General features: G+C 41.8%; 1 protein-coding gene across 3 annotated transcripts in view; it reads left to right on the forward strand.

Annotated features, from left to right (window-relative positions):
* The window catches only part of foxp4 (forkhead box P4), a 122,677-nt gene that overhangs the window by 59,594 nt on the left and 46,611 nt on the right, over positions 1 to 16,472 (forward strand). For all 3 annotated transcript variants that reach the window (XM_058055815.1, XM_058055817.1, XM_058055816.1), the window contains exon 3: positions 5,000 to 5,089. In XM_058055815.1, coding sequence (XP_057911798.1) covers positions 5,000 to 5,089 — 90 coding nt within the window. The remainder of the gene's footprint in view (positions 1 to 4,999; positions 5,090 to 16,472) is intronic.

Genomic DNA, 16,472 nt, shown 5'->3' on the forward strand with positions numbered 1-16,472 from the left:
GGGCTCTAATAAGTGACTTAGCACCGCGTCGTTGAGCTGTTTGCCAACACTAAAAGTGTAGACATAACCAGTATATACGTATATATCTATAGTCAACTTTTGTTTACTTTCACACCACTACAACTGTGGAATCTGGGGGTTGGGGGTTGTACGCCGCCTTTTCCCACTCAGTTGTGGAAGCTTCATATTTTCTTATTTTGTGTGGAAAAATAAGTTGAACTGCGTGTTATGGTGAAATGATGGCATGTAATAATTCCAATTATACTATTGTTCATCTATTGTTCCTCACAGCTAGATGACCCGAGCTCAATTCCAACCTCGGCCAGTTTGCATGTTGTGGGTTTTCTCCGTTTTTCGGTTAATTGGCGACTCCAAATTGTCCATAGGTATGAATGTGAGTGTGAATGGTTGTTTGTCTATATGTGCCCTATGATTGGCTGGCCACCAGTCCAGGGTGTACTCCGCCTCTCGCCCGAAGACAGCTGGGATAGGCTCCAGCACCCCCGCAACCCTTGTGAGGATAAGCGGTAGAAAATGGTAATGGTAATGGTAATGGTTTTATTTCATTTGAACATGCATCAGATTACAATTGAATGCATCCCATAATCAGTTCCCAGTTCCACATGTCCAAAAGGAGTAGGAAGAAGCAAAGCTTATTAAATCCTACCCCTCCATCTGGTACTTTTACAATCAGTAACTGTTACATTTGTTCACTTCCTGCTTTCCATAATACAGTTTAAGGTTTTTTTTTTTGTTTTTTTTTTTAATAATGCACCTCGTACATCGGTACGAGGTGCATTATTAAAATGATATGACCATCCAATGACAAAATGTGTACCATAGTGCGTGTCAATATAGTGATATATATAGCACATCATGACTGGTTCAAGACTCTTCATCCTTGTATTTAGCAAACATCAACTGCTTGTATTGTTTCTTGAATTGGCTCATCGTTGTGCATTGTTTGATTTCCTTACTCAATCCATTCCATAGTTTGATTCCACATACTGAAATGCTATGGCTAGCATAACGTAGTAATGGCATATAAGTGTTCATCCCTGAGATCATATTTCTCCTCTCTTGTTGAGAAGTATTTACATTTTTAGGTAATTGGTTATTTTTAGCCTTATGCATTATTTTAGCTGTTTGAAGATGAACTATATCAGCAAGTTGAAGTATTTGTGATTTTAGAAATAAGGAGTTAGTATGTTCTCTGTAGGCGGCATTATGAATTATCCTTACTGACCTTTTTTTGCAGTACATTTAGCGAGTTAAGATTGCTTTTATAGTTATTAGCCCATATTTCCATACAATAAGTAAGATATGGTAGAACCAGAGAGCAATAAAGAGTGTGGAGTGATTTCTGATTGAGAACAAATTTTGCTTTTTTTTTCGATATTGAAATATTTCTGTCCACCTTATGTTGTATATTTGTAATATGTGTCACCTTAATGTTTTTTTTTTTTGAGTATGAAAAGCAACTCTTTGACTTTTTTGGTAGTATCCCCCCCCCCCCCCCCCCCCCCCCCCCGTGCACAAAAGTCACATCCATGAATAGAGGCGTTGGAGAGGAGACAGGCATCACCTCTGCTCTGTTCTAGCGTTTATGAAAGCCATAAATGCTTCTTTAATATAGTGGTAATCAGGGTGGTAATTTGGGTGGAATTGTCCTTTATTGTTGCCAGACATGGCTTCCCAACTCCTGCCAACACACACACACACACACACACACTCTCAGACAAATGCACACACTGGCTCTCGGGCAGACATGGTGTTCAAGTCCTAATTCACACCACATGCCAACAAACTGGGCGGTTGTGTGTGTGTGTGTATATACGTGTCTGTGTGTCTGTGCTTGTTTTAATGCTGAGGTCAAACCAGTAAATGGGAGGGGGGGGGTTCCCGAGATTTTTTTTTTGTTCAAGTGTTAAAATTCATGTGTGTGTATGTATACAGGCGCGTCCGCAGCCACATCTGTGCATGTGTGTGTTTTAATTGCGGTCTCAGCAAAAGTCGCGAGTGCGCTCCATCCAGATGGTTTTCATCATGGCGACTTGCACAGAGCGTTTCTGTCTCTTTCAGCCTCCCTCTAATCTCGCTCTCTGTTTTTGCAATTAGACATTACTTAATGTGGCACAGCGTCTAATTTGACAATTCATTAACTGTGTGACATTAGACATTGACTGTGGGCTTGCGCTCTTACACGATACTTTTCTCTCGTTGTCGAATGATGCATTACAGCTCATTTCTGGCACCGTAAGATCTTCCGCAAATGAAGAACATCCTAACAAGTTATGGCCGTTAATTTTGTGGTGTATGCACACGTACACACACACACACACACACACACACACATGCACACACACAGACTTTCATAAATCAATATTTACTAAGGAACCTTTCCCCTTTGAGTCAGAGGAAGCAAATGTGCATCCTGCTGTCTCCCCTCTGTAACCCTCAGTCATGAGGTTGTGCTTGTGTGTGTCCGTGTGTGTGTGTGTGTGTGTGTGTGTGTGTCGGTGTGTGTGTGAGTGCAAAGTTCTTATGTTTTCAAATGGGTGTTTTCTTGTTTTGTTTTCGGCACATTCCAGCAAAAAGACCTTTGCCTCTGGAATGGATTTATCTTCACAATAGCGACATTATGAAATCTTCTAACACTGAAATGAGTTATTAACAATAAACATAGTCATAGTTTTATATGACAAACATGAAATGTGGTCATCACGAATTGGCAACTTATTTATTCTAAGTTATTTCAATTATTTGTACAAATTACTGTTTACGCTGTACATTGTTGTTCATATTTGATGTTATCTATTCTCCACATTGTTATTATTATTATTATTTATTATTATACGGGAGCCAGGCAACGACATTTCGTTGGCAATTTCACTGCTGTGATATTGTGCAATGACAATAAAGAAAGTCTATTTATCTAACTTTTTACATAATTAACACCTAAATCATATAAAATACTAGGTTTAGGTATGTAAATACAGTAAACCTCGGATATATCGGACTCGGATATATCGGAAATTCGCTCACAACGGACAGATAAAAAAGAACCGATTTTTCTGTAATGCATTTCCAATAAAAATTCATTGCATATATCGGATTTTTTATAACGGATTTCGCCTATTTCGGACAAAATCTCCAGTCCCGTTCCAATGCATTTCCATTAAATTTCCCTGGCATATATCGGATGGCCGCATCGTGGCGCTCCAATTCGCCAAATCGTGACAGGCCGCTATACGACGTCATTTGCAGCGTTTGCAGCGTTGCCTGCGCGTCCAGGTACATTGGAAACATAGTCAAGGAAGTGCCTTTTTATAACGGATAAAATCCCATTTACGCATATACCGGATATAAATCCGATATATGCGTAAAACGGACATTTTCCGGTATACGCATATAACGGATTTCGCTTATATCGGACAAAAACAGTGGGAACAATTGAATCCGATATATCCGAGGTTTACTGTAGTTTGACTTTTAAAAAGTTTTCAATCAATTGAATATCATCATTTGATCATTGATTCATCGATAATCTCAGTTCTAGTATCATAGTATAAGATCCTTTCACATGTTCAAAGGTACCATATAGTTGTTTACATTCAAATTACTAAAAGATTAGCGATTCGGTGTTATTCCACCACTTTTCTAAATCAGTAGCCATCAGTTTCTCTTTCTGAATGACCTTTCCGAAAACAATGGTATACATTGTATACATAAAGGAATATTTCAATATCCTGTCTACATCTACAACTAGTGACTTTTCAAATAATACAAATATATTTTTTAGGCAAAATGATAGGGAAGAGTGGAAGAAAGTGCTGTAGTTTGGTGTTAGTATTGGTAAGACTGCCCGGCACTGGAGGGCAGAGAAGGCAATGGGGGGGAAGAAAGAAAAAAAAAAAAAAAAGAGGTGCATGTCTATTAGTCACTGCTCTTCAGGGTGCATCAGTGTTGCTTTACATCACCCTGACACATATAAACAGTGTGCAAGTGACACACATGAAGATGTGCTGACACACTTCTGCCTCAGAGGATGTGGACAACCCATTTTGAACCGTGGAAGGAAGGAGCCACGCAGAAAAAGCAGAGCGCAGGGGAAAGAGGGGGGGATTTGTATTGTTGTATATATATTTGTTGTATTAAGTAGGAAAGGATGTGTTGATGTGAAGCTAAGCATATACACATATGCACTTATACACATAAATGTACACATATGATGCTAGTCATTAACTTTAAAAGTGATTTTGTTCAGATTGAATGAATGAATGAATGTTTCCATAGAATTTAATGCAGAAATAATCCGGTCTTAGGTTGCGATCCTAAAGATAATATATGCCTTTATTCGTCAGTGGGAAAATTACAGAGTACAGAATCAGTTGAGCAGTACAAAATACACAATATAGAAAAAAAAAAACAATATAAACAACCCAAGTATTAACAAAATCAACAGTTGAGTTATATACAAATACAGTATATAAAAGTACAGAACATATGCATAACACATAATTAAATTAAACAGATAAATCCACTACACTACTACTAGTTACTACTATCACTTTCATAGGAGTAGCTCCTTTAACATGTTCAAGGATACTGTAGCGATCCGGCTGTGTGCAGCGGGCAGTTGAGTTTGCTGATGTTATTTTGCAGTAGTTGTAGCCAATGGTACTAAAGAGATTGTTGATTAATCATCGTCATGGTTACAATAAAAATCTTCGGAGTAGCGAAGCTGAGCGTGTGCCACATATAGTGGGGCGTATTCTTTTCTTGACGCCACTTTTCGAGGCTGGAGTCTTTTTGTTGGAATAGCTATTGAATTTTTACAGCTATGGAATAGCTATGGAATATTTTCCATAACATATTGCTTGAAATCCAACAAATTGCACGGCCCCTGGGGGGGTATTTGACTTTAAAGCATCTACTGTATATATCACTGTTTGGCCCAGTGTGCATGTTACCATCATGTCCGCTCTTATGCTTACAGGCTCTTCAGGCAGCCAGACAGTTCCTCCTCCAGCAGGCCTCTGGGCTCAACTCCCCTGGCAGCAACGAGGTCAAGCAGAGTCCCGTGCAGGTCAGAACACACTTCAATACACACACACACATAAGCCCATAGCCACAAACACGACACACGACACAACTACACAGTGTGATGTAGGCACAAATCCTTCCTTCCTTATTGCTTTCACTTCCTGCTTTTTTTTATCACTGAAGTCACTTTGGTTCAGTTTGATTTGTCGCCGTGTTTCTTATAAGGATCTTCCATCCAGATGCAGCTGGTCATACGTATATAGGAAACACATGGATGACGGAAAATTAAATATTTCTAAATAAATAATATTTCTAGAAATAAAAAAAAATCAATAAAATGGGTAAATATTGAAGATAATTTAGTACTGAAACTGTACACAATCAGCTTTTGCTACACAACCTACATAAGGTTTATATTTACAACTGTAAGAAAGATAAATAAAATCAGCATAAATGGGTTGCACAGTGGATGAGTGGTTTATAAACAGGTCTCGCAGCTAGGAGACCCAAGTTCGATTCCACCCTCGGGCATCTCTGTGTTGAGTTGGCATGTTTCAATGTGAGTGTGAATGGTTGTTTGTCTATATGTGGCCTGTGATTGGCTGGCCACCAGTCGAGGGTGTACCCCGCCTCTTGCCCAAAGACAGCTGGGATAGGCTCCAGCACCCCCGCGACCCTCGTGAGGAAAAGCGGTAGAAAATGAATGAATGAATGAATGAACTGTACGGAATCAGCTTTTGCTACACAGAAATCAGCTAAAGGGGCTACACGGTGGTTGAGTGGCTTACACGCAGGCCTCACAGCTAGGAGACCCAAGTTCGATTCCACCTTCGGGCATCTCTGTGTGGAGTTTCCATGTTCTCCCCATGCATGCGTGGGTTTTTTCGGATACTCCGGTTTCCTCCCACATTCCAAAAACATGCTAGGTTAATTAGCGACTCCAAATTGTCCATAGGTATGAATGTGAGTGTGAATGGTTGTTTGTCTATATGTGCCCTGTGATTGGCTGGCCACCAGTCCAGGATGTACCCCGCATTTTTGCCCAAAGACAGCTGGGATAGGCTCCAGCACCCCGTGCGACCCTGGTGAGGATAAGCTGCATAAAATAAATGAATGAAAATGAATTAAAATTAATAAAATATATCATATCCACATACTGTACACTGTATATCTTGAAGGTTGCGCAATATAATCCAAAGCAACCGCCATGCTAAGAACTTTATAACCTAAATTACAAGCTGACTTTTAAGACACAGGCATGCTGTTTTACCATCATATCTCCTATGTGTTTTGTACAGTAATATGATGCCATAAATCAACACATCCACGCATGTGGCTGCCCAAGCTGCAGTTGTGTGCCTCCTCCTGGAACACTTTAGAAGTGACACATGGTTTCAATCTGCGCTACAGCTTCATTTAAAGGGATCGTTCAAATCAGTGCAATCATGTGACTTTGCTGCTTTTATTTTGAACACATGTTGGAGACTACTTTACTTTGGAGAGCAGGTGTCTCCAGGAATCATCAGACTCTTCTTTCGATATCCAAAGTGATAATCATGGAAAAACTGGGGAGTGGGTGGAACTCGTGTACACATTCTGATGTGGGGTGTTACCTTGCACTTCCTTCCCTCGCTTTTTCTCTCTAATACACACATACACCGAGCTCCTCCTCCTCCTCCTTCTCCTCCTCCTTCTCATCTCGTCCCCTCCCCTCCTCGTTCTCCATCTCTGTCTTGTTTGTCTTGTTTGTTGGTTCCTGGCCCGTTAGCCTCCCTGCACTATCCAGGGCACCCGGGCTCCATCTCTGTTGTCTCAGCTGTCAGCTCCAATGGTCACACACATCCTGCCAACACACTCTAGGATGTGTGCTGGCAGTGTGTGTGTGTGTGTGTGTGTGTGTGTGTTTGAATCCGCACTGAGCAGAAACAAGGTATAAACACGTAGCAAAACGGTTGTGTGCTCTTTTGCTAGATGTTCAGGGTTGAAATACTGATGTAAAACCTGTCTCCTAAGATTTGTTCTAGGCGTAGTTCTAATAGCCTTTAAACCCCCACCGGTCTTTGCAAGGTTTATGCTCAAAATTGCAAAAATGAGAGGAGTATATTAGGAGTCCCCATATGCAAATTATCCTCCCAGAGATCATATTGGCTGTTTCATATTTTAAAGTGTAATATTTTTTTCAATGATATATGATTGCAATAAGACACCAAACCCGAGTGAGCCACTTGCAGCAAATAAATGAACATATGCTAGAATTCGATATAAGGTGCCAGATTGGCACTGTGGTCCACGTCACGTCACGTCACGTCACGGTAAGGCAAGGCACAAAATGGCGTTCCTACATGGTTGCTCCCTCTCATGCAAATGAGTGTCAGACAATAATTAGATCTTTAGGAGCCTGATAATTAGATTTTTTTTTTTCCTGCTTCTCTCTGAGGGAGAGCGACAAAGAGAGAGAAATGGGGTGGGGGGTGGGGGGCGGTGGTAGTGTCTTGACTTCTCTGAAGTCCTGGTTTTATGCTGACAAGAACTCTTAATACTAACCCCTTGTATTCCACATCATATTTCCCTTCTTTCTCTTCATTTGGAACGGGAGGGAGGACAAGCCAAAGAAGCCTCAAGCGAAAAAAAAAAAAAAAAAAGACTCAAAGATTGTATCTGCGCTGTGATTGGTTGTTCAGAGATGGTCTTTGTGTTTGGTTGTGTGAGATATTATCAATCCGCTTTGTGCGCATGTGTGTGTGTGTGACACATCCAGGAGAAACTTGACAATAGCTTTAGCAGACAAGAACAATTGATTGTGTCCAATGGATGTACAGTTGCATTCATCGTACAATCACATGGTTTTACGTTATTAATTTTCATTTTTAATGAAGAAGCATCGTTAAGCACCATTAAGAATGTCATCATCATTGTCGGAAACCAATCAGAAATTGAGTCAAATATCCAGCAATGGTCATATGTTTCATATTTGTTCCCCCCACACAGAGCTTTTCTTCACTGAACCATTAGTCTACACTGGGGGTCTCAAACATGCGGCCCGCGGGCCAAATGTGGCCCGCAGGACACTAGTTTGAGGCCCCCGCCTTGATATGAAAGTTTAATGTAAAGTTTGATATGGATGCTGTATGGTATCATGTACCCAGAAAAAAATTATTACGATTGATTCATGTTCATGTTAAAGGTTAAATAACTGTTAATAGTTATCCTCCCTATCCGTGTGGAAGTGGTAAGTTTTTGGCGATTTAAGTTTAAAGGAAATAACTTGAAGGCTACCGTTTAGGTCGCTAGCTCTCTAGTTTGCGAGTTAGCATGTGTCTCAAGACCCTGCAGTTGTGCAATATGTTGTAAATAAAAAAAGAGTATAAATGTGACTATAGTCGTGTTTTGTCATGTCTACAGGGCTCTAATAATGCTTTGTTCATTTTAATCTGAAAAAAAATAATTTGTCTACCCACCAACTATATGTGGTTTCTTGAGTTTTTATTATTTGACTTTTTATTATTATAATTATATGTATTTATTTATTACTGATTGATTGATTTTCTTTATTCTTGATTTGTTTATTTATTTTTCATTTTATTTCGTGTAGCAAAAAAAAATTTGTTTTTAATAAATGCGTTTTTTTTGTTGTTTTTTTGGAAAACCTGATGCGGCCCAGTCTCACCCAGACCCGAGCTCCAGTGGCCCCCCAAGTAAATTGAGTTTGAGACCCCTGGTCTACACTTTTTATGTATTATAATATCCAATCACATTGATACAGGTGATGAGTTCATTACATAAAACAAACACAAATACATATCTGGAATAAGAGCCCACATTCAAATACAGTTACTGACATTTTGTGGACTTAATAAGAGCATCAAGGGGTTGCCTACAGCCACAGATGTTTTTGGTAATGTTTTTCAATCAAACAGTTTTAAAAGGGGCTGCACGGCGGTCGAGTGGTTAGCGTGGAGACCTCACAGCAAGGAGACCAAGATTCAATTCCATCTCTGTGTGGAGTTTGCATGTTCTCCCCGTGGTATGAATGTGAGTGTGAATGGTTGTTTGTCTATATGTGCCCTGTGATTGGCTGGCCACCATTCCAGGGTGTACCCCGCCTCTCGCCTGAAGACAGCTGGGATAGGCTCCAGCACCATCTGCGACCCTCGTGAGGAAAAACGGTAGAAAATGAATGAGTATTTAAAGGTACCACGCTGGTTTTGTAGACTACTCGCCCAGACGACCATAGAAGAGACAACGGTTAATTAAATCGAGGTATTAACTGTAGCATTTGCAGTATTATCCATGTATATTAGGACTCATATAAAGTCAATTGGATGCTGCAACTACAGTAATATTAGAGTTGCCAATCTGGGAAAATGAATATGCACACTATTATGCAATGAATCCAATACGCTACAAAGATAGAACGCCGCTTGAAGATATTCCCACCCTGTGAAAAAGATGACGTCATCGATGTCGGGCTTAAAGCGTCACAGTTATCTTAATTTGCCGGTGGCACGGATTAGCCGCTAGCCCTCCGTGACCCGATGACCACGCTTTTTGGCACATATACTCACTCATACGACGGGGTGGCGCACGCATACAATATACCGCGTACCCACTTGGCAGGAGGCGCCCGCCTTGGCACACTTCACACGTCGCCACTTGGCATGCTCACATACAGATTAGCGCACGTGCTTGGCCGCGGCCCATACGTGTGTAATTGAATAGCGACGTGTCCTGTTTTCATGTTATTATTGAGGAGCGTGTTTAATTAGTAGAAAATGTGAAAAGACTCATTAGAGGTATGTTAATTAGTTGCGCTCTGAAGAGGCCTGGCACCAGCACAGCAGGTTTGCAAGGAGAGTCATGTCAGGCTAAAGCAAAGATTTTACTTCAGTGAACCCCTTTTTTTTTGTTGGATGTTGCGCCGCTAAATCATCTGCTTTGAAGCACTACGCACGAGTGAGGAACTCGAGCGGGACATTGTTTAAAAGTCTTTATAGCGAGCGACAAAAGTATGTGAAAAGATGAGTGCTTTGCCCCTCAGAGTGGGACCCTTCTTCGCGTTCGCCATTATTTCCTTGTAAAGTGTTTTTCCCAAAGCACTTCTTTTGTCCAACGACTGAAAGTGTTTAGTCGACAGTTTCTCTCATTTGATGTGCAGGGGAATCGAACTGTGTGTGTGTATGTTCGTGTTGGACAGGCGGGTATAGAACAAAGCTGGGGGTGCGCCGGGGTCCTGACAGTTTGTGAAGGGTGTATGGGAAGAGGTTGGGATGCGGGGCTGGACGGCGGCCCGGGGGGATGGAGACAAGGGTCTACTTGTGACCGCTGGAGTGTGAAACTCTTACTTTGTGATTTGAAACATGAGTGAAATCAATAATGAAATATGGTCAATAAGAAGCCACCCCGCACACTTCCCGACCAAGTGCCCGGAGTGTGTGTTTGCGTGTGTGTGTGTGTTTTTTCTGGAAGTGTGTTGTCATTTTTATTCTGAGGCACTGGGGCGTTAGATGGACAGTGGGGGGGGAGAAAGAGGGCGGAGGAGCGGGTGGATTTTCCACTTGAACTTGATGGTCTGTCACTGTCCTCTAAAGTTTTTTTTTTTTTTTTTTTATTGTCTGGGTCCTGTCAGAGAGAGTATTTGGCATGAGTGTGTGTCTGTGCACCCCCCTCCCTGTTCGCTGATAGGCTAGCGGAGACCCCAAGTTGCAGCGTACCGTGCTCCCGTGTGGTGGCCTCCCTCTTCTCCTCTCCTCTTCTCTCCATCGTCTTATCTTCTCATCCATTCTTTTTGTACTTTATCCTGTTGCATTCACAGGCCCCGCATATTGACCACCTTTCACATATGTGTGTGTGTTTCATATGGAGCGTATTTTATTAAGAGCATGTGAAAACTAACTAATAACTCACTTGTCATTGTTATAACACTTACTTGCCAGCTATGAGCAATATGCCAATTCAAAAAAAAAAAAAAAAAAAAACGCAGTGGAACTTCTAAATCAAAACCATGTGCAATATAATATCATATTTTGTATGTCCTGTTAGAACTCGGCTCAGTAAGAATTTGATGGATTAACTCATAAGGTTTTCCAATATAATGATGCAAAGGAAGAATGTGATAATAATCAAAAGCAACAGAAATTGAAGTTATTGCAATGCAGTCAATTGGTACAAGTGTCTTTAGTTGTTTAGTTATAATAATAGAAGAAGAAGTACTACATGTGGTAATGTGAAGAGAGAGAGAGAGCACATCATCATCAAATTGAATTTCAATATATATAATAATGTAATAATAATAATAATATATAAAAATAATATATAATAATTTTTCAATATATTCATTCATTCATTTTCATGGGGGTGCTGGAGCCTATCCCAGCTGTCTTCCTGGTGGCCAGCCAATCACAGGCCACATATAGTCAAACAACCATTCACACTCACATTCATACCTATGGACAATTTGGAGTCGCTAATTAACCTAGCATGTTTTTTTGGAATGTGGGAGGAAACCGGAGTACCCGGAAAAAAACCACGCATGCACGGGGAGAACATGCAAACTCCACACAGAGATGACCGAGGGTGGAATTGAACTGTCTACTAACCACTAGACCACCGTGCAGCCAAGTTTCAATACAGTGAATGCCTTTAAGCATTTTTAGGCAGTTTTTTTCCACAGAAAAATTAATCTCATTTAATAATGCAATTTATAAATGCATGTATTTATGAATGTATAATTTATACTGATAATGTTTATTTTTGGACTGCACAGTGGTCGAGTGGCTCAGCATTTATCGACTTTATCGTGGTGCATGCCAGTTTGAGTTTTTTTCAAGGGAGAATTTGGCATCAGAGGTGATGAGATGCTCAGAACATCCCAAACTCCACTTTGCTTTTAAGTAATGTGCCCCCCCCCCCCCCCCCTTGGCCCTGCTGTGGATTATTGAGGAGGGGGTACTCACCGCACACAATGGACTCCCTTTTAATTCCAGTGGAGGTCTGACCCTGAGTTCCAAGCACTCTCTTCACAGTAGGCACTCCTTCACTTCTTTTTTTTTTTTTTTTTTACCCCCTCTCAGCGCCTTTCTCCTTCAGTTCTCTCTTGTGGAGCCTACTTTCTCTCAAGACCCCCGCCCACCCCCACCCCCGGTCCCGCTATGCCCTGCTCTCATGACTTGGCAGGGGAACAGACAGGTTGTTTACCTGGGTAGGGGGAACTGTTGAACAAACACATTCTGGTTCAGGGAGGGACCACCTTTGTGCGGTACGGTGTCGTGCACACTTTATTTGGAATGGGTGACAGAGAAGGGGGGGGGGGGGGGTCATGCGTGCATGCATGCAAATGACACAAGTGTCCATGTTGTATGCACAAGATGAGTTTTCACGCACATGGAGGTTTGTGTGTGACAGGGAGAGTAGCAGAGTGGGTGAGGTGGTAATGCTCAGTGACAAGGATAAACAGCACCGGGGAAAGAAAAGGGGGGTTTAGGGTTGGGGGGGGGGTTGCTCCCACTGAGGTGTGCGCCGTCTCTCTTCCTCCGCCCTTGTCATTTTTTCAATTATCTCCCTTTCTCTTATGTGTCCCCGTAGACCCCGAGGCAAGGTGCATATCATTTAGACCCGCAGCCTGTTTAGATTGTGATTATGGCAGCTCGCCTTCTCTTTGTCACTCTTGTATGGACACACACACACACACACACATAGTGGGTCAGTTTGACGTTTTTTTGTGTGGATCGAATATGCTTTAGGGACAAAAGTATTGGGACGGCTTACAATTACATTAACAGAAAGCAAAGAAAAAGACTCGTTCCCTCAGCTTCCCCAGCTCTGATGATACGTAAGATTTTTGTGTCCATTTTTGAGGTCATAGGTCACTGATGCTCTGTTCTGTAGTTTATCTAAAAAATGAACAAAATGTGTTGTGGATACCAGCATTTTGTTAATCTTCTGGTAAAACAAGCATATTGGCTTGAAATAAGATACAAGACTAAATAGTGAAATAATGTCGTTGCCTGGCTCCTGTATAATAATAAATAATAAATAATAATGTGGAGAATAAATAGATGACATCAAATGTGTACATGTGTACAGCGTAAACAGTAATTTGTACAAATTATTTTAAATAATTTAGAATAAATAATAATAATTTATGATGATTATGTTACAAAAATTAGTAACTCTTGGCCATTTTCATTTTGTAAGAATAGCTCTCATTGGTAGAACCCAATATAGCCAGTAGTAAAAATTAAAAATTAAAAATTAAAAATTAAAAATTAAAAATTAAAAATTAAAAATTAAAAATTAAAAATTAAAAATTAAAAATTAAAAATTAAAAATTAAAAATTAAAAATTAAAAATTAAAAATACACTTCATCTATGTGATCGGTTTTGGTACCAGTATCAGTATCAGACAATTTTACTCATGTTCGGGATCGGGGGCCGCACGGTGGAGTAGTGGTTAGCGGGCAGGCCTCACAGCTTGGAGACCTGACTTCAATTCCGCCCTCGGCGTGAAGTTTACATATTCTCCCCGTGCATGCGTGGGTTTTCTCCGGGTACTCCGGTTTCTTCCCCCATTCCAAAAACATGCTAGGTTAATTAACGACTCCAAATTGTCCATAGGTATGAATGTGAGTGTGAATGGTTGTTTGTCTAGACCGCTGGGATAGGCTCCAGCACCTCCGCGACCCTTGAGAGGAAAAAGCGGTAGAAAATGAATGAATGAATGAATAAATGAATTTCTTTTTTGCACAAGAGGTACAAAGAGGTGATGATGCAACTCCACAATCGAATAGTTTTATGTAAAAAAAAAAAAAAGGCCACAGGGTGGGATAGGCTCCAGCACAAAGGCAGAAATTGAATGAATGAATGTTCGGGATCGATATCGTCTCCATAAAACTTTGATGTCAGCTTTTCCTTTGTAAGCATCAGAATTGATAATCATTCAGAACTATGAAAAAAACAAGGAATTTGAACCTGAAGTGTTGAGACGATGCCCTACCCTACATATACAGTATTAAATATTTGTTTGTATCAGCATGTAGTACGGAGCTAGTTTTATAGAGCTGTGTTTTGGTTGCGTAGATCAGATGAAAGGTGAAGAAGGTATGCAAAGTTCACTGCTCCGTTTGACATGATGCAGTTATTTAACTAGCAACTCTTTATATATAAACATGAAGACGCCTCTCCGAGGGAGCCACTTGTTTAATATCAGACAGCCCCGACTCACCATCATCTGAAATGGAAAGTGGGGCTTTTCCTTCCTCTTCTTGTTAAAATGAAAAGTCATCAAGGGAGAAGAGGAGAGAGAGAGAGAGAGAGAGATGGAGCCCTCATTGAAATGTAAGTTACATCCACCCCCCCCCCCCCCCCCCAGCCGCCCTCTCTCCTGGCCCCTCTGGAGACTCCGTGCCTTTCTCCTCCTTCTATTTCCCATCTTTCTACCGCTCCCTCTCTTCCTTTGTTAATCAGTTAAACTCCCTCTTCAAACAACCCCTCTAATTACTCCTCAACTCTCAGTAAACGACAGGGTTGTCTCTCGCATCTCCTCCCCTCACATCGCCGCACCCCCCCCATCCACCCCCCTCCCCACCAGCTCCCGCGCTCTATGGCAGGGGTTGACCTCTGTCAACCACCAAGCCCTCAACAGTGTGCACGTATGACTGATTCCTGCATGGTAATGAAGAGAAACATCCTGGGTGAGAGTATAATACTAGTAGAATACTATATAGTACTACAGTCAAAACAACACTCGTGTACAAAAAAAAAGTGTAGAAATTAAAAGTTTGCATAAATACGGTTCCTCATTCAGTACCATTTCTTCATTTTGCAACAATAATTCCTTCCTTTTCTGGTGTGACACCCCAGCCCCACCTTTGTGGCACCAATCTACACGCACATCTCTGTTTTAAATTAACATGCAACATGAAAAAAGTGGTGATGGTGATGGTGGAGGGGGAGGAAAGAGGGGGTACGGGGGTTTCAGCATAAAAAAAAAAAAAAATAATAAATGCATTTAATAAATGGCTGACTTCAAATCGCCTGGCCTATTCACAGCCCCAATGAAAGGGGAGAAATCATTCACGGGGCGAGACAAAGCCGAATGAAAATATAATTCCGCATTGTGAAGCGCTTTTGTCCTGGCCCGTCAAATCGTTAATGGTTGAGGCTTTTGTTTTGTGTCGTCGCTCACCGCCTGGCGGTGTCGTATGGCGGTGCCATCGCGTGCCCCGTAATCACCACGCTTTGTGATATTAGATTATAGGGGCAATTAATGGCATCAAACCTTAACTACTCGGTATACAGGCTGTCTCACACACACATGCATGCATCTTCACACACACACACAAAGTTCCATATATCAGCTCTTGCACACATGCAGGCAGGGCACGAGCCGACATGTGGAAAGGTGCCATAACTCCAATAATTATTACACCGCTGACTTGAAAATGTCAATGGCCGTGTGTATAAAATAGAACGTTAGGAGTTGTCAGCTTGGAAGAATGGGATGCACAAGAGCAATTAATTACAGCTTTTCATTTGGCCGCCTAGAATGACAAGGCCCCGGTGGGGGCGGGGGTAGGGGGGCACTTTGGCATGATGCCAAAAAGGCAGCCATCATCGCTTCCCACCTTGTTCACCACCCCCCATACACTCTCTTGCTTTCCCTTTCCCAACTGCCATGACCCCCACCGCTTCGCCTTCCTCGCCCCCCCCCCCCACTGTGTCATTAATGCCCCCGGGGCGCTGTCGCATATTTTGGGTCACAATTATTATCTACTGTACATCCTAAACTTCCCCTCGGACCGCATTGCTGAGTCATGTTTGTATCAGTCGGTCTGGTTTCATTTGGAACTGGAAGCTTCAAGTTTGGAAATCAAACGATGGGTTGAGCTGGAGCCTACTACAGCTTAGTATGAGACATGTATTGGTCGCCAGACAACCATTCACACTCACAGTCACACTTACGGACAATATAGTGACGATAATTTGCATGTTTTTGAACTGTGGTAGCAGGGCTGCACGGCGGTCGAGTGGTTAGCGCGAAGACCTCACAGCTAGGAGACCAGGGTTCAATTCCACTCTCAGACATCTCTGTGTGGAGTTTGCATGCATGGGTTTTCTCCGGGTACTCCGGTTTCCAATTCCATTCCAAAAACATGCTAGGTTAATTGGCGACTAGGCTAGGCTAACCTAAGCTAGGCTAGGTTAATTAGCGACTCCAAATTGTCCATAGGTATGAATGTGAGTGTGAATGGTTGTTTGTCTATATGTGCCCTGTGATTGGCTGGCCGCCTCTTGCCCAAAGAGAGCTGGGATAGGCTCCAGCACCCCTGTGACCCTCATGAGGATAAGCAGTAGAAAATGAATGAATGGATGAATGAACTGTGGTAGGTCTGCACGGTGGACGAGTGGTTAGCGCGAAGACCTCACAG

The sequence above is a fragment of the Doryrhamphus excisus genome, chromosome 18, assembly GCF_030265055.1.
Source record: "Doryrhamphus excisus isolate RoL2022-K1 chromosome 18, RoL_Dexc_1.0, whole genome shotgun sequence".
Taxonomy (NCBI): Eukaryota; Metazoa; Chordata; class Actinopteri; order Syngnathiformes; family Syngnathidae; genus Doryrhamphus; species Doryrhamphus excisus.